The 22,670-nt window shown below is 54.8% G+C and overlaps 1 protein-coding gene across 15 annotated transcripts in view; it reads right to left on the bottom strand.

The window, feature by feature from the left end:
• Positions 1-1,932: 1,932 nt before the first annotated feature.
• The window catches only part of TYK2 (tyrosine kinase 2), a 34,810-nt gene continuing 14,072 nt past the window's right edge, over positions 1,933-22,670 (bottom strand). For 6 of the 15 annotated variants that reach the window (XM_031659927.1, XM_031659924.1, XM_031659928.1 and 3 more), the window contains 20 exons: positions 21,639-21,802; positions 20,744-21,125; positions 20,078-20,275; positions 19,841-19,998; positions 17,220-17,328; positions 16,935-17,127; positions 16,749-16,852; positions 16,441-16,626; positions 16,050-16,137; positions 13,279-13,406; positions 11,822-11,957; positions 11,583-11,737; positions 10,075-10,225; positions 7,702-7,808; positions 7,231-7,423; positions 6,753-6,871; positions 6,150-6,322; positions 5,690-5,807; positions 2,460-2,570; positions 1,933-2,380 (listed from right to left, as the gene is read on the bottom strand). In XM_031659927.1, coding sequence (XP_031515787.1) covers positions 2,246-2,380; positions 2,460-2,570; positions 5,690-5,807; positions 6,150-6,322; positions 6,753-6,871; positions 7,231-7,423; positions 7,702-7,808; positions 10,075-10,225; positions 11,583-11,737; positions 11,822-11,957; positions 13,279-13,406; positions 16,050-16,137; positions 16,441-16,626; positions 16,749-16,852; positions 16,935-17,127; positions 17,220-17,328; positions 19,841-19,998; positions 20,078-20,275; positions 20,744-21,125; positions 21,639-21,802 — 3,108 coding nt within the window. In that variant the 3' untranslated portion in view covers positions 1,933-2,245. Of the gene's footprint in view, positions 2,381-2,459; positions 2,571-5,689; positions 5,808-6,149; positions 7,120-7,230; positions 7,424-7,701; positions 7,809-10,074; positions 10,226-11,582; positions 11,738-11,821; positions 11,958-13,278; positions 13,407-16,049; positions 16,138-16,440; positions 16,627-16,748; positions 16,853-16,934; positions 17,128-17,219; positions 17,329-19,840; positions 19,999-20,077; positions 20,276-20,743; positions 21,126-21,638; positions 21,803-22,670 lie in introns of those variants that run through there. The other 9 variants (XM_031659931.1, XM_031659925.1, XR_004180382.1 and 6 more) reach the window with 8 other exon arrangements.

Here is a 22,670-nt window from a genome sequence, read left to right as displayed (position 1 = left end):
GAGCCACCGCGCCCGGCCTGTGCCACATTTTCTTAATCCAGTCTATCATTGATGGACATTTGGGTTGGTTCCAAGTCTTTGCTATTGTGAATAGTGCCACAATAAACATATGTGTGCATGTGTCTTTATTTTTTTTGAGACAGAGTTTTGCTCTTGTCACCCGGGCTGGAGTGCAATGGCTCGATCTTGGCTCACTACAACCTCTGCCTCCTGGGTTCAAGTGATTCTCCTGCCTCAGCCTCCCAAGTAGCTGGGATTACAGGTGCCTGCCACCATGCCCAGCTAATGTTTGTATTTTTAGTAGAGAAGGGGTTTTGCCATGTTGGGCAGGCTGGTCTCAAACTCCTGACCTCAACTGATCCGCCCATCTCGGCCTTTCCAAGTGCTGTGCTGGGATTACAGGCGTGAGCCACTGTACCCAGTCAACTTCATTTTTAAAATTTTTATTTAAAAATAATATAGGCCAGGCGTAGTGGCTCACGCCTGAAATCCCAACACTTTGGGAGGCCAAAGCAGGCAGATCACCTGAGGTCAGGAGTTTGAGAGCAGCCTGACCAACATGGTGAAATCCCGTCTCTACTAAAAATACAAAATTAGCCAGATGTGGTGGTATATGCCTGTAATCCCAGCTACTCAGGAGGCTGAGGCAGGAGAATTGCTTGAACCCAGGAGTGGAAGGTTGCAGTAAGCTGAGATAGCACCATTGCACTCCAACCTGGAGAACAAGAGCAAAACTCTGTCAAATAAATAAATAAATAAATAAATAAATAAATAAATAAATGCACAGGGTCTCCCTATGTTGCCCAGGCTGGTCTCGAACTCCTGGACTCAAGGGATCCTCCTGTTTCAGCCTCCCAAAGTGCTGGGGTTACAGGCAATGAGCCACTGCGCCCAGCCAACAATAATATTGTATATTTATTAAGCACTTGTTTGCATGTCTTTCTGCTAAGCATTTCACAGACACCACCTCATGAGCTCTTTACATGAGTCCTATGAGATAGCAAGTGAGTAGTTATTGGCCAGGCGCAGTGGCTCATGCCTGTAATCCCAGCACTTTGGGAGGTGGAGAAAAGTGGATCACCTGAGGTCAGGAGTTCAAGACCAGCCTGGCCAACATGGGAAACCTCATCTCTACTAAAAATACCAAAATTTAGCCGGGCATGATGGCGGTCACCTGTAGTCCCAGCTACTCGGGAGGCTGAGGCAGGAGAATGGCGTGAACCTGGGAGGCGGGGCTTGCAGTGAGCCGAGATCACGCCACTGCACTCCAGCCTGGGTGACAGAGTGAGACTCCGTCTCGAAACATAAACAAAAACAAAAACAAAAAAATTAGCTGGGTGTGGTGGCACATGCCTGTAATCCCAGCTACTCAGGAAGGCAGGAAAATTGCTTGAACCCGGGAGGCGGAGGTTGCAGTGAGCCAAGATCGCGCCAGTGCACTCCAGCCTGGGCGACAAAGGGAGACTCCATCTGAAAACAAAAAAAGACTCCATCTCAAAAAAAAAAAAAAAAAAAAAGTTGAGGCCTGGTGTGGTGGCTCACCACCATGTAATCCTAGAGCTTTGAGACACCAAGATGGATGCATTGATTGAGCTCAGGATTTTGAGATCAGCCTGGACAACATGGCAAATCCCAGTCTCTACAAAAAGTACCAAAAAAAACAATTAGCCTGGTGTGGTGATGCAGGCCTGTGGTCCCAGCTACTGGGGAGGTTGAGGCCAGAGGATCACTTGAGCCCAAGAGGTGGAGGTTGCAGTGAGCTGAGATTGAGCCACTGCACTCCAGCCTCGGTGACAGAACCAGACCCTGTCCAAAAAAATAAAACTGTTACATAGTTGAATCCAGCTACCTCTGCGCTGTCTCATGCTAGCTGCTGTCCACAGGAGACCAGACCCCCAGCTAACCCACCTTTCTGAAAGAGGGCTCCAAGAATCATGGGCTCCAGCAGAGGAAACAGGAGTTTATTACCAGATGGTGGAAATGGTGGGCCTCAAGTTTGGAAGCTGGGGGTTCAAGGGCCGGATTAGTAACCCTACACATCGTGGGTCCCTCAAAATTATGGTCAGGTTCACGGCCATGGAAGAAAAGTAAGTTCACGGAGGTGGGGTCTCCGGACAGGAGTAAGGCACAGGGTGTGGGTGAGGTTGACGTCTCCCTCTTGGTTTCATCCTGGGGCAGGGAGCAGAAGGCCCCATCTGCAGCCACTGCCTGGTTCAATCCTCCCAGGCAGGGCTGCCATTGTGCCTCAGCACACACTGAACACGGAAGGGGCCTGGCCTTGGTACTTCTCATGGACTGTCTTCAGGATGGGTATGAGGTTCTCGAAAGTTGGGCGGAAGGACGCCTCTGTCTCCCAGCAGTTCTTCATGAGATGATAGAGCTAGAAGGAAAAACCAGGGCTGGTGGGGGCTGCCCTCTCCACAGCAGGATGGTGGGGTCAGGGAAAGACGAAGTCTCACCTCACAGGGACATTTGTCGGGTCGTGGCAGCCTCTCCCCACGTTCCAGCAACTCGGTGAGTCTCAGAACTGTCATCTGACCCTGGGTGATGCCTATGAGCTCAAGGAATTTCTACAGGAGAAACAAGGCAAGCTCTTTTCAAGAGGCAATGAAAGCCGGGCGCAGTGGCTTATGCCTGTAATCCCAGCACTTTGGGAGGCTGAGGCGGGTGGATCACCTGAAGTCAGGAGTTCGAGACCAGCCTGGCCAACATGGTGAAACCCCATCTCTACTAAAAATACAAAAATTAGCTGGGCGTGGTGGCGGGCGCCTATAATCCCAGCTACTTGGGAGGCTGAGGCAGGAGGATCACTTGAACCTGGGAGGTGGACGTTGCAGTGAGCTGATATTGTGCCATTGCACTCCAGCCTGGGCTACAAGTGCGAAACTCCGTCACAGAAAAAAGAAAAAAGAAATCACTCTGCAACTTCGTGAAATCGACTGCATGGGTTCCAATCCCACCTCTTACACTTCTCAGCTGTGTGACTTTGAATTTGAGATCACTTCTCTGGGCCTCAGTTTTCTCATCCATAAAATAGAGTAGTAACATCTGCCACCAGGGATTACTGTGAACGTTAAACTAATATTCATAGAGTAAGCCTGAGTCAGGTGTTTGCTGTTATTATTATTATTATTATTATTATTATTATTATTATTTTGAGACGGAGTCTCGCTCTGTCGCCGGGGCTGGAGTGTAGTGGCCGGATCTCAGCTCACTGCAAGCTCCGCCTCCCGGGTTTACGCCATTCTCCTGCCTCAGCCTCCCAAGTAACTGGGATTACAGGCCCCGCCACCTCGCCCGGCTAGTTTTTTTTTTTTTGTATTTTTTAGTAGAGACGGGGTTTCACCGTGTTAGCCAGGATTGTCTCGATCTCCTGACCTCGTGATCCACCCGTCTCGGCCTCCCAAAGTGCTGGGATTACAGGCTTGAGCCACCGCGCCCGGCCTGCTGTTATTATTAAGCCTCACAGCAGGTTGTTCTTATCATCCAGAAATTTTTTTTGAGACAGTCTCTCGCTCTTTCACCCAGGCTGGAGTGCAATGGCATGATCTTGACTCACTGCAACCTCCGCCTCCTGGGTTCAAGCAATTCTCCCTACCTCAGCCTCCTGAGTAGTGGGGATTACAGGCACCTGCCACCACACCCGGCTAATTTTTGTACTTTTAGTAGAGACGGGGTTTCGCCACGTTGGCCAGGCTGGTCTTGAACTCCTGATCTCAGGTGATCCACCCACCTCAGCCTCCCAAAGTGCTGGGATTACAGGTATGAGCCACTGCTCCCGGCTATTTTTTTTTTTTTTTTCAGATACACGGTCTTGGGAGGCTGAGGCACGAGAATCGCTTGGGCAGCAAATATGAAACTCCATTAAAGTTTCACATTTAATGGAGGTGGAGGGAGGTGGAGGTTGCAGTAAGCAGAGATCCGCCCCTGTTCTCCAGCCTGGGCGACAGGGCGAGACTATCTTTAAAAAAAAAAAAAAAAAAAGGCCGGGCGCGGTGGCTCACACCTGTAATCACAGCACTTTGGGAGGCCAAGGCGGGCGGATCAAAAGGTCAGGAAATCGAGACCATCCTGACTAACACGGTGAAGCCCCGTCTCTACTTAAAATACAAAAAAAAAATTAGCCGGCCGTGGTGGCAGGCGCCTGTAGTCCCAGCTACTCAGGAGGCTGAGGCAGGAGAATGGGTTCAGGAGAATGGCGTGAACCCGGGAGGCGGAGCTTGCAGTGAGCTGAGATCGCGCCACTGCTCTCGAGCCTGGGCGACAGAGCAACTCCGTCTAAAAAAAAAAAGAAAAAAAAGAAGATGCGAGGTCTCACTGCATTGCCCAGGCTGGTCTCAAACTCCTGGGTTCAAGCGGTGCTCTCGCCCCCGAGCTCCCAGTGTTGGGATTACAGGAGTGAGCCACCGCGCTAACCTTTTTACTCTCACAAAAGCACTTTGGAATAAGCCCCTAACACACCCTTGGCTCCTCCCCCAAAGTCAGGGCTGGCCAATCCCTGTGGCCCATGACTACGCATTGATAGACCTGGGAGTGCACACATGAACCAAGCTGGACCAATCAGACCAAGTCCTGAGAATTAAGCAGAAAAAAGGACCACTAGGACCCTGAGCCAGAGGTATGGGTTCCCTGAGGGCTAGGGGGCACTATTACCACCACACAGAGAGAAACCTTGCCTGACAGATGATACCACAAAGAACAGTAGATCCGAGAGATGGAGAACAGGATTCCTGATGAGATCCGAGGGTCCAGGATGAAGTCCCTGGCTCCCCCATCCACGAAGTTTGCAAATAGCAGAATAAATTGTTCCTATTTTGCCTGCCTCCGTTTGAGGGTTTCTGTCACAATTTGTGGCTCCCTGCACTGTAGGTGGGCCATTTTACAGATCAGTACTGTGAGCTCTTGTGGGTGAGTACTGGGAAGAGTGAGGAGCCGGGATGTGAACGCATGCTTTTCAATTTTTTTTTTTTTTAATGGAGTTTCACATTTGTTGCCCAGGCTGGAGTGCCGTGGTGCGGTCTCGGCTCACTACAACCTCTGCCTCCCGGGTTCAAGTTATTCTCCTGCCTCAGCCTTCCCAGTAGCTGGGATTACAGGCGCCCGCCACCACGCCCGGCTAATTTTTGTATTTTTAGTAAAGACGGGCTTTCACCATATTGGCCAGGCTGGTCTCGAACTACTTACCTCAAGTGATCCGCCCTCCTCGGCCTCCCAACGGGCTGTGATTACAGGCGTGAGCAACCACGCTTGGCAGGGGTGGTTTTTTTTGTTTTTTTTTTTGTTTGTTTTTTAACACTTGCCATGGACTTGCATGTCTTTTTTTTTTTTTTTTGAGATGGAGTCTCCCTCTTGTCACCCAGGCTGGAGTGCGGTGGCACGATCTCGGGCTCACTGTAACCTCCGTCTCCGGGTTCAAGCGATTCTCCTGCCTCAGCCTCTCAAGTAGCAGGAATTACAGGCACACACCACCATGCCTAGCTAATTTTTTTTTTTTTTTTTGTATTTTTAGTAGAGACGGGGTTTCACCATGATGGCCAAGCTGGTTTTGAACTCCTGACCTCAAGTGATCCGCCCGTCTCGGCCTCCCAAAGTGCTAGATTACAGATGTGAGCCACAGCGCCCGACCTAACTACATGGTTTTCTAATTGCTCTAGCAAACTCCCGGTGGGGCTGCGGGCCTGGCTCTCACCGTGGGGGGGCTCTGGCTGGAGTCACAGTGCGTCAGCAGCTCATACAGGGTCACCCCGAAGGACCAGACATCAGACGCATAGTAGAACTTATACTCTTTCAGGCACTCTGGGGCATACCTAGGGGAAGGGGGTCACTCAGGCCTCGGGGGGCTGCACTGAGGGTTTGGGGATCAGACCAGGCTGAAGCCCTCACCTGAGACTGAAGGACCCTCTGGGCTCAGTTGGGACCCACCCTAAAGAGCGCAGCCTGAGCGGGGTGAGGCGTTCATTGGCTAGGCCGGGTTAACCCTGCTCACCAGGCCAAGCCGCACTCTATACACAGCCCCTTGCCTCCATAGGCCCCACCCCCGCACGCACTTCACCGAGACCATGCCGTCATGAGACTCAGCATCCGTCTACTCCACCCTGCCTGTTCCAAGTGACCCCAGCACCCCCTCAGACTGCACCCCGCCTGGTCACCAGAACACGGGGCTGTCCCCATCCTCGCGCACGCGGTAGTACTCGTGGCCTTCGGGCACGGCCTTGGCTAGGCCAAAGTCCCCGATCTTGACCAGCTTGTCGTTGTCCAGCAGCACGTTGCGCGCGGCTAGGTCTCGGTGGATGTAGTGCTGCGCGTGCAGATAGGCCATGCCCTGGGGGCGGGGCAGGGCTTGTCAGTTTCAACAGGGCGGGGTTCGGCCGGGGGCGACCGCAGGACCTCAGCAGCCAGCAAGGCTGGGGGGCAGTCAGGTCAGGCCTGTGGCTACCCGGCCGCTGGAGAGGGCCGGATGGCACGTGGCACCAAGCAAAAGGAGGTTAAGCCAGAGAGCAGGGACGGGGCTAGACTAGCAACGCTGGGCAGGAGGGCGAGTTGGGAGGGGCCAAGCCTGCAGTGCGTGGTCCCTTGGGGGAGGGGGTGTGGCCAAGCGAGCCGACCAATTCGGAGTCACCAGCGCAAGGACAAGAGGGCCTGGGCAAATAAGCAGGGGCGGAGCGTGAGAGCAGACTGCATCGGACAGCTGAGGCCAGCCCAAGCTGAAGAGGAAGGGGCAAGCTCCGGAAGCAGGGGCAGGGCCGACCCACCTCGCAGATCTGCTGGGCGAAGAGCAGCAGCTGGGCCAGCCCGACGCTGTGCCGGGGCAGGTAGTCTCGGAGGCTGCCCAGGGGCACGTACTCCATGACCAGCTGCAGCGACTTCTCGCCTGCCGCGGAGAGGGGCGGCCCCCGTGGGGGGCGATAAAGGGCGGGCCGGGGATCGCCTACCCTGAGCCCAGCAGAGCCCCTCCAATGTCGGGAGGGAAGGCCAAGACCCGCGCACAGAACCCCATTCTCACTTGAGGGAGCTGCTGGTGGCTCCCGTCCATCCTGGCCCCAGCAGGTAGCACCGCCCAGATAGGAAGGAGGCAGCCTGACCACGCTCACCCAGCTGCCAAGAATCGCGTCCTGCAGCCTGGGGTTGAGTCTCTAATTGGCTAGGCCAGACTGGCCCCGCCCATAAGGCCACACCCCCCGCTCTAATCACGCCCCCTCGAGTATCTAAGGCTCGCCGGGTCCCGCCCACCTTGGTCCTCGCAGCAGCCCTTGTACTTGACGATGTGCTCGTGATAGAGCGTGCGCAGAATCTCAATCTCCTGCTTCCAGCCCGAGCGGTGCTGGGGGCCGCAGTCTGCCTTAAGGGCTTTCACCGCCACCATCTCGCCAGTGCCGTCGTTGGTCGGATCGTAGCAGTACAAACTGACCTTGCCGAAGTGACCCTGGTCGGGAGCGCACCAGGGTCAGCTCCATCTCCCCAATCCCTGCACCACTCCCCAACCCCCGATTTCCCAGGCCACTCCTCCAGGCAGATGCTTTCGGAATAACCCCAGGCCCAGCCCACTCCGCGCTATTAAGACTCCCTGGCACCTAGACCTCCCTCAAAGCAGAGGGTCTCACCCACATCTCCTGAGAATCACCTTAGGCAGGTATTTATCCTCAACCCCCAAACTCCTCCCCGACCAGGTGGGCCTTTTAGCAGCCCGGGCCCCACCCTCACCTCGCCCAGATCTCGGATCTTTTTCAAATAGCGCTTGTGGAAAACCGTAGGGTCTGACGCCGATGAGTCCGGGTTCACAATCAAGACATCAGCAAGATCTGGAAGAGCTGCGGTGGGTAAAGGCCTGACCCCGATCCTTTCCCCAGCAGGCACACACTTGGGAGTCACAAAGCCAGCCACAGCTACCCCAGGATCTGATCCCAGAGGCAAGAAAACGTTTTCCTGCAACAGCTGAATCCACTTACTGTCCAAAATGATGCAGAGTTGGCTGCATCAACACTGACACCTGTTTGGGAGGCCGAGGCGGGAGGATCACTTGAGCCCAGGAGTTCAAGACCAGCCTGGACAACATGGTGAAACCCCATCTCCACAAAAAAGTTAAAAAAAAAAAAAAAATTAGCCAGGTGTGGCGGCGCGTGCCTGTGGTCCCAGCTACTCAGGAGGCTGAGGTAGGAGGATTGTTTGAGCCCAGGAGTTTTGAGGCTGCAGTGAATCTGGGCCACAGAGAGAGACTGTCTCTTAAAAAAAAAAAGAAAGAAAGAAAGAAAAAGAAAAAACAGAAAAACCTGACATCTGGAAGTTCTGAGATTGGATAGAAGGCACAGATATTTCATAGAGAAAAAAGAAAAACTGGTCAGGTGTGGTGGCTCACACCTGTAATTCCAGCACTTTGGGAGGCTGAGGCAGGAGGATCCCTAGAGCTCAGGAGTTCCAGGCTGCAGTGAGCCATGATCGTGTCTGAATAGCCACCACACTCCTGCCTGGACAACACAGCAAGACCTAGTCTTTAAAACAAAAAAAGAGAAAGAAAAATGTGATATGACCAGTTGAAAATGGCATATTAGGCCGGGCATGGTGGCTCACGCCTGTAATCCCAGCACTTTGGGAGGCTGAGGAGGGTGGATCACCTGAGGTCAGGAGTTTGAGACCAGCCTAGCCAACATAGTGAAACCCCGTCTCTACTAAAAATACAAAAAATAAGCTGGACATGGTGGTGGGCCGCCTGTAATCCCAGCTACTCGGGAGAGCTGGGAAAAGGCAAAGGTGCTCAGCCGGGGGAGGCAGGAAGTTGCAGTGGACCAAGATCACGCCATTGCACTCCAGCCCTGGGCAACAAGAGCAAAACTCCATCTAAAAAAAAAAAAAGAAAAGAGAAAAGAAAGAAAAAGAAATAGGCCAGGCACAGTGGCTCACACCTGTAATCCCAGCACTTTGGGAGGCCGAGTGAGATTGGATCCGCGAGGTCAAGAGATCAAGACCATCCTGGCCAATGTAATTGAATTCTCATCTCTACTAAAATACAAAAACTAGCCGGGCGTGGTGGCTGAGCGCCTGTAGTCCCAGCTACTCGAGAGGCTGAGGCAGGAGAATTACTTGAACCAGGAGGCGGGGTTGCAGTGACCCAGTGCACCCTGCCTCCACCCTGTAGCAACAAGTGAGACTCTGTTTCAAAACAAAAAAAAAAAAAAGGCAGGTAGCGGTGGCTCAAGCCTGTAATCCCAGCACTTTGGGAGGCGAGAGGCAGGCCGGATCCTGAGATCCAGGAGATCAGAGACCATCCTGGCTATACAGTGGAAACCCGTCTCTACTAAAAATACAAAAAAACTGGCAGTGATTGGCGGGCGCCTATGAATCTAACTTCTCGGGGAGGCTGAGGCAGGAGAATGGCGTGAACCGGGGTAGATGCAGTGAGCTGAGATCGACCTGCACTCAACCTGGGTGTAGGCGAGACTCGATCTCAAAAAAAAAAGAAATAAAATAACATATTAATTTTTTTAAGAAAACAATACAAAAATTAAAAAAAAAAACAAAAAAAAAACTGCAATGGTCTAAATCTCTAATCCAAAGAAGTTGTGTCTCTGCCCAGACAAAACATTAAGGAGGCCAGGCACAGTGGCTCATGCCTGTAATCCCAGCAATTTGGGAGGCTATTTGGGATAAGATCGTTTGAGGTCTAGAGTTTGAGACCAGCCTGGCCAACATGGCAAAACCCCACCTGTACTAAAATACAAAAAATTAGCCAGGCAAAGTGGCAGTCTTGTAATCCTAGCTACTTGGGGAGAATGAGGGTGGGGGAGGATTACTTGAACCAGAGTGGAGGTTGCAGTGAGCCAAGATCGCGTCACTGTGCTCTAGGCTGAGTGACAGAGCAAGATTCCATCGCAAAATAAATAAATAAATAAATTAATTAATTAATAATAAATAAAGGAGAGCTCAGGGCAGCCAGGCAGGGCATGCTTATGAACGCCACTGCAAGAAATTGGCACATACCCTGAACCACTGTGCAGACACCTCTCGTGCGCTGTAGGCATACAGCAGGGATCCCAGACCCGTCCCACTTCCCCAGGGTCCCAGCACTGGGATGGAGCTCACTGTGGGGCTGCAGCCGGGTGAGGTCACGCAGGATGGTGCGGAATGAAGGCCTCTGGGTTGGCTCATAGGTCAGACACTGGCTGGTGAGTGTGGCCAGCTCTGGGCAGGAGGGCTCGGGCAGCCGGTGCTGCCTCTGGTAGAAATGCTCCTTCTGTTGGGGAAGGGACTCAGAGGAGTCAACATCCTCCCCTCGCCCCCACCCCTTCCCCAAGAGGCAGAGTCAAGCCCCCACAGTGGACCGCCAGGTGCCCACTCTTATCAGTCCCATTATACAGATGAGGCAACTGAGGCTCCACAAAGTGGAAGGACGTGCTCACAGCCGCAGAGCCAAGCCTGGGACCCAGGTCCAGTGATTATGCAGAGCTGGAGTGTCACAGTCAGCCTCCAGCCCGGAGGTCCCCTCCCGCCCCTCCTGTAGACCACAGCTCCTCAATACACTGAAGCCTCAGCCTTTGCACAGGCCATGCACTCTGCCTAGGCTGCCCTTCTTAGCCGGACTTGTTGGCATCATTCTACACTTAGATAAAACCTTTTCTGGGACCAGGCACTATGGCTAATGCCTGTAATCCCAGCACTTTGGGAGGCCAAGGCGGGCAGATCACCTGAGGTCAGGAGTTCAAGACCAGCCTGGGCCGGGCGCGGTGGCTCAAGCCTGTAATCCCAGCACTTTGGGAGGCCGAGACGGGCGGATCATGAGGTCAGGAGATCGAGACCATCCTGGCTAATACGGTGAAACCCCGTCTCTACTAAAAAATACAAAAAACTAGCCGGGCGAAGTGGCGGGCGCCTGTAGTCCCAGCTACTCGGGAGGCTGAGGCAGGAGAATGGCGTGAACCCGAGAGGAGGAGCTTGCAGTGAGCTGAGATCCGGCCACTGCACTCCAGCCTGGGTGACAGAGCAAGACTCCGTCTCAAAAAAAAAAAAAAAAAAAAAAAGACCAGCCTGACCAATATGCTGAAACCCTGTCTCTACAAAAAACACAAAAATTAGCCAGGCGTGGTGGCATGTGCCTATAATCCCCTCTACTTGGGAGGCTGAGACAGAATCACTTGAACCCGGAAGGCGAAGGTTGCAGTGAGCCGAAATCATGCCATTGCATTCCAGCCTGGGCAACAAGGCGAAACTTCGTCTTAAAAAAAAAAAAAACCGTCACTCACAAACCTCCTCTGGGAAGCCTTGTCTGACCCCGCTGCTGAGTGAGGCACATCCTCCACTCCTCTTCCCCACTCCGCAGCCTGGGCCTCTCCCATCACTGCCCTGGTCACTCTGCCTAAAACTGAAATCAAGTCTCTTACTTGCCTTGTGTGTACCAGGCACAAGTGACTTCCACAAGGACCTAAAAGGCTAGGACTACATTGAGCCCCAACGAGTGGACCACCTGCTGGTGGCCCAGACAGACTTGAAGTCACGAGACCAGAGGGGAGGCAGCTTTGAGCTCTGATTCTGTCCTCTGGATTCCTTGGAGAGGTCCCCATCGTGGGGAGGGCCCAAGGGTCTCCTAGACATACCTCAGAGGAGCTGCGGCTCTGCAGCGGGGCCTCTCCATCAAAGCAGATCTCCAGAAGGGTGGCACCAAACCCCCACTTGTCCATGGCAATGCTTAGGCTGTTGGGCCCACCTGGGAGGCATTCGGGGGCCATCCAGGGGATCCGCTCCACCCGCTCTGGGAGGCCAAGGTCAGAGGTCACCAAGGGTGAAAGGAGCAGGGGAAGCCCCCGACTGTGCCCAGGTCCCCTCGGGTACTCACCCTCCCTGGAGAGGGCGCCGAGGCCCACGCCGGGATCACTCAGCTTGATGAAGGGGCTCGTGCCCTCTGCCAGCCCCAGCCGAGCCAGCAGGATGTTCCGGCCACACACATTACCATGTACCAGGTTCTTGTTCTCCTGAGGTGGGCAGGAGAGGGGGTGTGGCCACTCAGGAGGGGCACAGATGCCAACCCCAAACCTGGACCCCATAGGGACAGTCAATGTGAAAAGGACAACTGTGACCATCACTGGGTTTCTTTTTGTTTTGTTTTTTGAGGGGGTTTTTTTTTTTCTTTTGTTTTTTTGCGACAGGGGCTCATTCTGTCTCTCAGGCTGGAGTATAGTGGCGCGAACATAGCTCACTGCAGCCTCAAACTCCAGGGCTCAAGTATTCCAAGTAGCTAGAATTACAGGCGCACACCACGACGGCTGGCTCATTCTTAAATTTTTGGTAGAGATGGGGTCTAGCTATGCTGCTGTCCAGGCTGGGGTACAGTGGCGTGATCATAGCTTACTATGGCCTCAAATTCCTGGGCCCAGGTGATCCTCCCACCTCAGCTTCCTGAGTCCCTGGGCCTACAGGTGCAAGTTACCACATTGGCTAATTTTTTTTTTTTTTTTTTTTTTGAGACAGAGTCTCACTCTGTCACCCAGGCTGAAGTGCAGTGGCACGATCTCAGCTCACTGCAACCTCTGCCTCCCAGGTTCAAGCGATTCTACTTCCTCGGCCTCCCAAGTAGCTGAGATTATAGGCGTGCACCACCACGCCCGGCTAATTTTTGTATTTTTAGTAGAGATGGGGTTTCACCATATTGATCAGGCTGGTCCTGAACTCCTGACCTCGTGATTTGCCTGCCTCGGCCTCCCAAAGTGCTGGGATTACAGGCATGAGCCACCGCACCCGGCCTCACATTGGCTAATTTTTTTTTGTATTTTTAGCAGAGGCAAGGTTTCACCATATTGGCCAGGCTGGTCTCAAACTCCTGACCCCAGGTGATCCACCTGCCTTGGCCTCCCAAACTGCTGGGATTACAGGTGTGAGCTACCACGCCTGGCTATTTGTTTATTTTTTAAAGACGGGGCCAGCTGGGCATGGTGGCTCACGCCTAGAATCCCAGCACTTTGGGAGGCTGAGGCAGGTGGATCACGAGGTCAGAAGTTCGAGACCAGCCTGACCAACATGGTGAAACCCCATCTCTAGTAAAAATATAAAAATTAGCTGGGCATGGTGGCAGGCACCTGTAATCCCAGCTACTCCGGAGGCTGAGGTGGGAGAATCATTTGAACTCGGGAGGCAAAGGTTGCAGTAAGCCGAGATCATGCCATTGTACTCTAGCCTGGGCGACAGGGTGAAACTCCATCTAAAAAAAAAAAAAGAAGACGGGGTCTCGCCCTGTTGCCCAGGCGGGTCTCAATCTCCTGGGCTCCTGGCCCTCCCTGACTGACACAGGCCACACACCAGGTAGCTGAGGGCACTGGCTAGCTGCTGGGCCACCACCATCTTCCAAGCCATGGGCACATGGCCCCGCTCCCTCCGCAGCCACACGTCCAGGGGTCCATGCTCCACGTACTCTGTCACCATGATATCTGCAAAGACACAGCTGCTCTGGGGTGACCTGCCTGCTTCTGCCCTCTGGATGGCAGGGAATTGGGGGAGAGGCCAAGGAGGGACCTGGAATGTGGCTGGGTACATGTGGCTGGGGAGGTGTCAGGGCAGAGGTGTGGGTGGAGTTCAGTCAGGGTTGAAAGTGAGTTTGGGGAGAGAAGAAATGCAGAATGTAGCAAAGGCAGTGCTGGATGAGGGCATTGGGGTCCAGGTGGTGTGGGGCATGGAGGAAGTTGAAGTTCAAGACAGAAAGGTGAGCCGGGCATAGTGGTTCACGCCTGTGATCCCAGCACTTTGAGAGGCTGAAGCAGGTGGATCACCTGAGGTCAGGAGTTTGAGGGCAGCCTGCCCAACATGATGAAACCCCATCGCTACTAAAAAAAAAAAAAATACAGCCAATGCGGTGGCTCACGCCTGTAATCCCAGCATTTTGGGAGGCCGAAGCAGGCAGATCAGAAGTTCAGGAGTTCGAGACCAGCCTGGCCAATATGTTGAAATCCCATCTTTACTAAAGATACAGAAAATTATGGTGAAACCCTGTCTCTACTAAAAATACAAAAAAATTAGCTGGGCGTGGTGGTGGGCGCCTGTAGTTTCAGCTACTCAGGAGGCTGAGGCAGGAGAATGGCATGAATCTGGGAGGCGGAGCTTGCAGTGAGCCGAGATCGCGCCACTGCACTCCAGCCTGGGTGACAGAGTGAGACTCCGTCTCAAAAAAACAAAACAAAACAAAACAAAAAAAACTTGGGAAGCTGAGGCGGGAAGATCCCTTGAGCCCAGGAGTTTGAGACTAGCCTAGGCAATATAGTGAGACCCCCATCTCTACAAAAAATTTTTAAAAATCAGCCGGGTTGGCCGGGCGCGGTGGCTCAAGCCTGTAATCCCAGCACTTTGGGAGGCCGAGACGGGCGGATCACGAGGTCAGGAGATCGAGACCATCCTGGCGAACACGGTGAAACCCCGTCTCTACTAAAAAAAAATACAAAAAACTAGCCGGGCGAGGCGGCGGGCGCCTGTAGTCCCAGCTACTCGGGAGGCTGAGGCAGGAGAATGGCGTAAACCCGGGAGGCGGAGCTTGCAGTGAGCTGAGATCCGGCCACTGCACTCCAGCCCGGGTGACAGAGCCAGACTCCGTCTCAAAAAAAAAAAAAAAAAAAAAAAATCAGCCGGGTGTCCCACCTCCTCCACGGCACACGCCTGTAATCCCAGGTGCTCAAGAATCTGAGGCAGGAGGATCGCTTGAGTCCAGGAGGTTGAAGCTTCAGTGAGCCATGATGGCACCACTGCATTGCAGCCTGGGCAACAGAGGGAGACCCTGTCTCACAAAAAAGGAGATAAAGGTGAGCCTACAAAGTAAGCAACTAGGGATGGGCATGGATAAGCAGACGCTGGGGGCTTGAGGTTGGGGTTTAAGTGATGTTGGGGTACCAGAGTAGTCAGGGGGCTGTGGGTCAGGGCGTCAGCCAAGGTCCAGGGGAAAGTGGGGAAGATGCACACACACACAGGGGGTTGAGGGATGGGCGGGTCTAGGGTTGCTCTGTACAAGGGCTTTACTTTTTATTTATTTATTATTTTTTTTGAGACAGAGTCTCACCCTGTCGCCCAGGCTGGTATGTAGTGGTACAATCATGGCTCACTGCAGCCTTGAACTCCTGGGCTCAAGTGATCCTCCCATTTCAGCCTCCCAAGTAGCTAGGACTACAGGTACATGTCACCATGCCTGGTCCTAATTTTTAAATTTTTTTTTTTTTTGAGACAGAGTCTCGCTCTGTGGCCCAGGCTGGAGTGCAGTGGCGCGATCTCATCTCACTGCAAGCTCCGCCTCCTAGGTTCCCCCCATTCTCCTGCCTCAGCCTCCTGAGTAGCTGGGACTACAGGTGCCCGCCACCATGCCTGGCTAATTTTTTGTATTTTTAGTAGAGACAGGGTTTCACCGTGTTAGCCAGGATGGTCTCGATCTCCTGACCTCGTGATCCGCCCACCTCGGCCTCCCAGAGTGCTGGGATTACAGGCGTGAGCCACCGCACCCGACCAATTTTTAAATTTTTTGTAAAGATAGGGTCTGGCCATGTTACCCAGGCTGGTCTTGAACCACTGGGTTTAAGTGATCCTCCCACCTCAGCCTCCTAAAGTGCTGGGATAGGTGTGAGCCACCACACGTAGCCTATACAAGGAGTTTTGAGCTACCTGCAGAGGAAAGGAAGAGGTGGGGTTAGACAGGGTTGGATGTGCAGGGGCTGAGGTCTAGGAGGTCAGGACACATCAGTGCTGGAGTCTGCCTGAGGCCATAGTGCTGATGGGGCCAGGGGCAGATGGGTGCTGGATTGTAGAGGTTGTTTGGGAGGTAGATGGAAATGGGGATGTAGTTGGGAATCAGGGTGGGGGCTGAGACTGAGCGCAGGTGAGGGTCGAGGTGTTGGGATGTAAGTTATAGGCTGGAATATCGTCAGGAGTTGGGGTCTAGGTTGAAGGTCAAGGTATAGCCCAGGATCAGAGTACAGGTGAGAGTCGAGAAATAGGGATAGGTTGGGGGTGTAGGTCGAGGGTTGGGGTACAGATCAGGGAGTGGGTATAAGACAGGGGTGGCCTGCCAAAGGGGGATGAGTATGGCGGGACCCACTCACTTTCAGGGCCGCGCACACAGACGCCGTGCACGAAGGCCAGGTGCACGTGGGAGACCTGGCTCATGAGGCTGGCTGTCTCATAGAAGGCCTGTGGGGGCCGGGCAGGTCAGGTGGTTGCAAAGCCGACCCCTCCTATCCCACCTCCTCCACAGCCACACCCCTCCCATCCCACCTCCTCCACAGACACACCCCTCCCATCCCACCCCCTCCACAGACACACCCCTCCCATCCCACCCCCTCCACAGACACACCCCTCCCATCCCACCCCCTCCACAGACACACCCCTCCCATCCCACCTCCTCCAGACACACCCCTCCCATCCCACCTCCTCCAGACACACCCCTCCCATCCCGCCTCCTCCAGACCCCCCAGGCCTGGCCCTGCCGCTCACCAGGGCGATGTCATGGTGACTTGGGTCCAGCACTTTGAGCACCACTCGTAGCTCCTGCCCACGGTCCCCTCCAGGCACGACGGGGTCCTCGTCGTCCACCTTGCCCTCCTCAGGGTCCCCACTGCCCTCCACTCGCAGGCGGCCCTCGTACACGTTGGTCCTTGTGCCCTGGCCCAAGTGGGACAGCTGCGGAACCATGTGGCACAGAACACTGCCGTGGTGAGAGTTCGCAGCTGATCTCCCAAGGCCCCCAGCACCCATATCCCCAGGGGCCCTGCCCTTGCCCCGGGCCCCTTCCCTGCACCCACCTGGGTGATCTCCTTCTGGTCAACCCGGTGGAAGCTGAGCTGGCTGAGGTTGAGTGTCCTGGTGCTGGCCCGAGCCCCCCGCATGATGATGAGGTTGGAGGTTTCTGGAGGCAGGTGTGAAGTCATGGAGGGTGGGCCTAGGGGAGAGATGCCACATCCCACCCAGATGTCCCCCCATCGTCGTACCTCCTGGTTGGGGCAGGCAACAGCGACGCAGAGAGAAGCAGTCGTCCCCGGCCCTAAGCAAGCAGCCCTGCAAGGCGGCCCCAAGTTCCCGAACGCTGGGGAAGGACCGGCCCCAGCCCTCCAGCACAAAGGCCCTGGCCTGCTGCTCAATGGGGAACTTCCGGAGCCGCAAGCTCTGTGTGCCGTCTGGTGCCTGGCGGGAGGTGGCAGAGATGGGAGCAGTGAGCAAGGGACCAGGCAGGGAGCGTGTCCAGCCCCAGCCCCAGCCCCCAGCCCTGGGCCCACCTGGCTACGCTGGGCCACTGTGAGGATCAGGCGGTAGGGGTGGCTGGTGCTCCACTGAATGAGGTACAGGCCGTCCTCGGGCCGCAGCTTGGCCTGCACAAACGGCTCCCTGGAAAGGGGTCCAGGGGGACTATCAGGCCACCTGGGCCACTGCTGGACCCATACCCGGGAACAATGACACTCATTACCTGCTTAGAGGTCACACACACAGCTAGGACAAGTGTGAGACACAGCCACTCTTGCGAGGACGCTAACTGTGGACACACACAGCCCCTTACATGGAGACACAGCGCAGCAGGAGGCACACACCTGCTTTTCTGTTTGTTTTTTTGAGACAGAGTTTTGTTAGTCAGTGCAATGCGTGGCGATCTCAGTTCACTGCAACCTCCACCCACCTGGGTTCAAGCAATTCTCTTGCCTCAGCCTCCCCAGTAGCTGGGATTACAGGTGCCTGCCACCATGCCCAGCTAATTTTATGTTGCAGTAGAGGGCGGGCACAGTGGCTTGCAGCTTGTAATCCCAGCGCTTTGGGAGAGGCAGTGGTGGATCATGAGGTCAGGAGGTCGAGAGCCATCCTGGCTAACCGCGGTGAAACCCGTCTCTACTAAAATACAAAAATTAATAGCCAGGCGTGGTGGCAGGCGCCTGTAGTCCCAGCTACTGAGGCTGAGGCAGGAGAATGGCATGAACCCGGGGAGGCCGGGCTTGCAGTGAGCCAAGATTGTACTGCACTCCCAGCCTGGGGACAGGCTGAGACTCCACCCCAAAAAAAAAACAGAGAGGGGGTTTCACCATGTTAGCCAGCCTGGTCTCAAACTCCTGACCTCAGGTGATCTGCCAGCCTCAGCCTCCCAAAGTGCTGGGATTACAGGCATGAGCCACCGTGCCTGGCTACCTGCTCTCTCTTTTTTTTTTTTTTTTTTTGAGACAGGATCTTGCTCTGTTGCCCAGGCTGGAGTGCAGCGGCATGATCTCAGCTCACTTCAGCCTGAACCTCCCAGGCTCAAGCGATTCTCCCACTTCAGCCTCCTGAAGAGCCAGGATTACAGGTGCGCCCGGCTAATTTTTGTATTTTCAGCAGTTACAAGACCTTGCTACGTTGCCCAGGCTGCTCTTGAACTCCTGGGCTCAAGTGATTCTCCCACCTCGGCCTCCTAAAGCGCTGGGATTACAGGCGTGAGCCACCACAGCCAGCCCACTCCTGCTCTTGCACTTGACGCCAGACGGGCCCTGACGAGGTGACACACACTCCAAGACAGGAAACAGCCATCAGGAGCCGGATGGGCGCACACCCAGCCACGGCCACCACCACTCACAAGGGTGACACACGATAGATGGCTAATCACACAAGCAAAGGACAACAATCCCAGACACACCTAATCACCCAGTGTGACAAGGCAACACAGGGGCCGGGGCAACCCAGACACAGAGGTGACACAAACATGCACTATAAAGTGTCATGGCTACATAGGCCCAGACACCTACATGTGCAGTGGCTGACACACGTGGCCCCTAACACCTGTCTGTACAGGGGGCAGCACACATATAGCCTTTTTTTTTTTTTATTTTTGAGACGGAGTCTCGCTCTGTCGCCCAGCCTGGAGTGCAGTGGCCAGATCTCGGCTCACTGCAAGCTCCGCCTCCCGGGTTTACGCCATTTTCCTGCCTCAGCCTCCCGAGTAACTGGGACTACAGGTGCCCGCCACCTCGCCCGGCTAGTTTTTTGTACTTTTTCGTAGAGACGGGGTTTCACCGTGTTAGCCAGGATGGTCTCGATCTCCTGACCTCGTGATCCGCCCGTCTCAGCCTCCCAAAGTGCTGGGATTACAGGCTTGAGCCACCGCGCCCGGCCTACATATAGCCTTGACAGCTGTCACAGCCACAGGCCTCACAAGGTGAAATGCCCACTTCCCCCTCCCCTGGTATCACAAGTAGGACAAGGGTCAGAGTCACAGGAGCAGTGATCCGACAAGGAGACAGCCACAAATCACGACTTGGCAGCACAAAGGACAGCCACACACGCCCCTGCACCTGATGATGACATAAGTACTGGCAACTTCACACCCTCAGGCCCACAAGTCACACACAGGACCGCTGAGACAGTGACTCACAAGTTGCCAGCATGGGCAGCCGCCTGCAGAGGCAGAAGCATCCAACATACCGCTGAATGATCACCAGCACCAGGGTAACGACAGTCCCGTGAAAATCACCAGTTCTGTGCAATGACAACCTCAACACACCATGACAGTCACGGCAGGGCGTGGTGGCTCACGCCTGTAATCCCAGCACTTTGGGAGGTGGAGGCAGGTGGATCACCTGAGGTCAGGAGTTCGAGACTAGCCTGGCCAATGTGACGAAACCCCACCTTTACAAAAATACAAAAATTAGCCTGGCGTGGTGGCGAGTGCCTGTAGTCCCAGGTAGTCAGTTGGGAGGCTGAGGCAGGAGAATCACTTGAACCCGGGAGGCGGAGGCTGCAGTGAGCTGAGATCACGCCACCACACTCCAGCTTGAGCGACAAAGACGTGCACCCACACGCACACCCTGCACAGCCCCTAGGGCTCACAGTCTAGTTGGCAGCCTTGGCAGTGGCCCCCAGTGCCTCCCCACCCAGCACTCACAGCAGGGGTCCGTGGATCCCATCCTGGATGCTCATCACCAGCCGTGGGGGAGCCACCTCGTGGCACAGGTAGTGGCTGGAGTCGGCCGTCAGGCGGAAATAGCCGTCCACCAGCGACACGAAGGACAGCGCCGCAGCCCGGGAAGGCAGGCTCAGCTCCTGCCAGCCAGGGGAGCATCAGGAGAGTGTCCTCCCAAGCCATGGCGGTCCCTAGCCCGGCTCCCACCCCGGGCCTCACCAGGCACTTGTTGTCCTGCCGGTGGATGCTGACACAGCACTCTTTCAGCACCACGTGGGTGATGTCCCGGAAGTCACAGAAGTAGGCCCACAGTGGCTCCCGCAGTCTGTCCGCCGGCTGGCCGATTGCCTTGTGAGCCTTGGCCTTCTTCCCAGACAGGCTGGCTTGGGGGTTCCTGCCGCTGCCGCCACTAGAACCCTGAACACCCCGCAAGTGGGGCAGAGGATGGAGAGGGCAATGCTCGTTTATACTTCTGCACTTTCCCCTGGGGGGAGACTGGAGCCAGAAGGGCCAGGCACCAACCTAGGTTGACCTCCCAAGTCCCAGTGTCACAGGCGGGATGGGGACCCACCCCATAACATACACATGCTGGAAGCCGGACCCTTAGGGATGGCAGAGAGCGGAATCCTGACCCCCTCACACTCAGGTGCCAGTCCCCAGATGAAGGGGTTCCCTGGAGGTGCAGACTCCAGAAATAAGGTCCCCAAGGGGTAAGCAGATGGAGGACCTTCTTCAAGAAACTGGCCCCAGCAGACAGGTGCCCCAGAGCCATGTGGGGAGAGGGCTCAGGTCAGCCACCCTCAGAGGCCAAGGCCAAGGATGAACAGAGACCCCCCCACCCCAGCCCAACCTGAACCTCCAGGGCGGAAGAGGCACCTTGCTCACCTCCTCCTTGTTCACCTCCTCCTGTACTGGCCACCACTGGATGCCACCAGTGCCTGTCACCAGCACCTCATGGGTTGGGGGTCCAGCAGCAGACTCGGGGCCAGGGTCTGTAGGGGCCTCCCCACTGTCCCGGATGTAGCAGGGCTCCCCCTCTGCCTGGGCCAGCAACCTCAGGTGGCACACGGGCACACGCTCTGTGCCAAAGCGGGGTGCCAGCCGTTCGAGTGTGGCCAGGTATTTGACCATGACCATCTGCTGGGAGAGTCTGTCCGGCTGGAAGTCCTGCAGGAACCTGCGGAAGACGTTCCGAAGGCGCAGCCGAGTCAGGGCGCTGTGCTGCCGGATCTGCCGACGGAAGGAGAGCGGGATACAGTCCTTGAAGCTGGGGGGAACACAGGGAGGGGCTGGTCAGGGACCTGGGTTGCAGACCCAGCTGGGTGACACAGGGCAAGTGGCTTAACCTCTCTGAGCCTCAGCTGCCTCATCTAGATAACAGGTACACTAGCCAGGGTGGTGAATTGAGCCTGTAGTCTCAGCTACTTGGGAGGCCAAGGCAGAAGGATCGCTTGAGGTCAGCAGTTCGAGACCAGCCTGGCCAACATGAAGAAACTCAGTCTGTCTCTACTAAAAATACAAAAATTAGCTGGGCATGATGGCGGGCACCTGTAATCCCAGCTACTCAGGAGGCTGACGAAGGAGAATCTCTTGAACCTGGGACGCAGAGGTTGCAGTGAGCCGAGATCATGCCACTGCACTCCAGCCTGAGTGACAGAGTGAGACTCTGGCTCAAAAAAAAAAAGTAGAGGCATGGCAATATGCGAAGTCTACCCCGGCTCCCAGATGCTCAGGACACTTCCCCCTGCCTACACAGCATCCCCACCCCATTCCCAGACACCTGGTCTTCTTGGCCACCTCCTCCAGGGGGACGCCACGGCGGAGAGCGAGGTGACAGAGGTGCAGAAAGGCCATGCCCAGGCTCTCATTCTTAAAGTGGTGGATCTCCTCCTCGCTCGACAGCTCCCACAGTGATGCCACGTCATTCACAAACTCATGCTTGCCCTGGGAACAGGAAATTGAGCAGAAAGGGAGGTGTGAGAATGCGTTTACTCTCTAACCCAGAGGTATCCAATCTTTTGGCTACCCTGGACCACACTGGAAGAAGAACTGTCTTGGGCCACACATAAAATACAGTAACACTAATGATAGCTGATGAACTAAAAAAAAAAGAAAAGAAAAGTAAAAGAAAAAAAAAATCACAAGCCGGGCGCAGTGGCTCACGCCTATAATCCCAGCACTTTGGGAGGCCGAGGCGGGCGCATCACCTGAGGTCAGGAGTTTGAGACCAGCCTGACCAACTTGGAGAAACCCCACTTCTACTAAAAATACAAAATTAGCCAGGCGTGGTGGCACCTGCCTGTAATCCCAGCTACTCGGGAAGCTGAGGCAGGAGAATCACCTGAACCCGGGAGGTGGAGGTTGCAGTGAGCCGAGATTGTGACATTGCACTCCAGCGTGGGCAACAAGAACGAAACTCCATCTCAAAAAAAAAAAAAAAAAAAAAATTGCAGCAAAATCTCAGAATATTTTAAGATACTTTAGGAATTTATGTCAGGCTTCATTCAAAGCTGTCCTGGACAGCATGTAGTCTGCAGGTCAGGGGTTGGACAAGCTTGCTCTAGCCAGAGAACTCTAATTTCCTGCATCTCACCACCTTGAGGAGGGAAGAGACCACCATTTACTGGAAAGGCCAAATATACAGCATACACCCCTCCTCTTGTCAATCTTGTGCCTGTGACAGACATTACTAATCAATCACAGCACTCTTTCCCCTTCAACCTGAACTCTTAGCTGGGCATGGTGGCTCACACCTGTAATCCCATACTTTGGGGGGCTGAGGCAAGTGAATCACTTGAGGTTAGGAGTTTGA

Source organism: Papio anubis, chromosome 20, assembly GCF_008728515.1.
Source record: "Papio anubis isolate 15944 chromosome 20, Panubis1.0, whole genome shotgun sequence".
Lineage (NCBI taxonomy): Eukaryota > Metazoa > Chordata > Mammalia > Primates > Cercopithecidae > Papio > Papio anubis.
The sequence above is the reverse complement of the archived record's forward strand: the minus strand, read 5'-3'. Positions and strand labels throughout refer to the sequence as shown.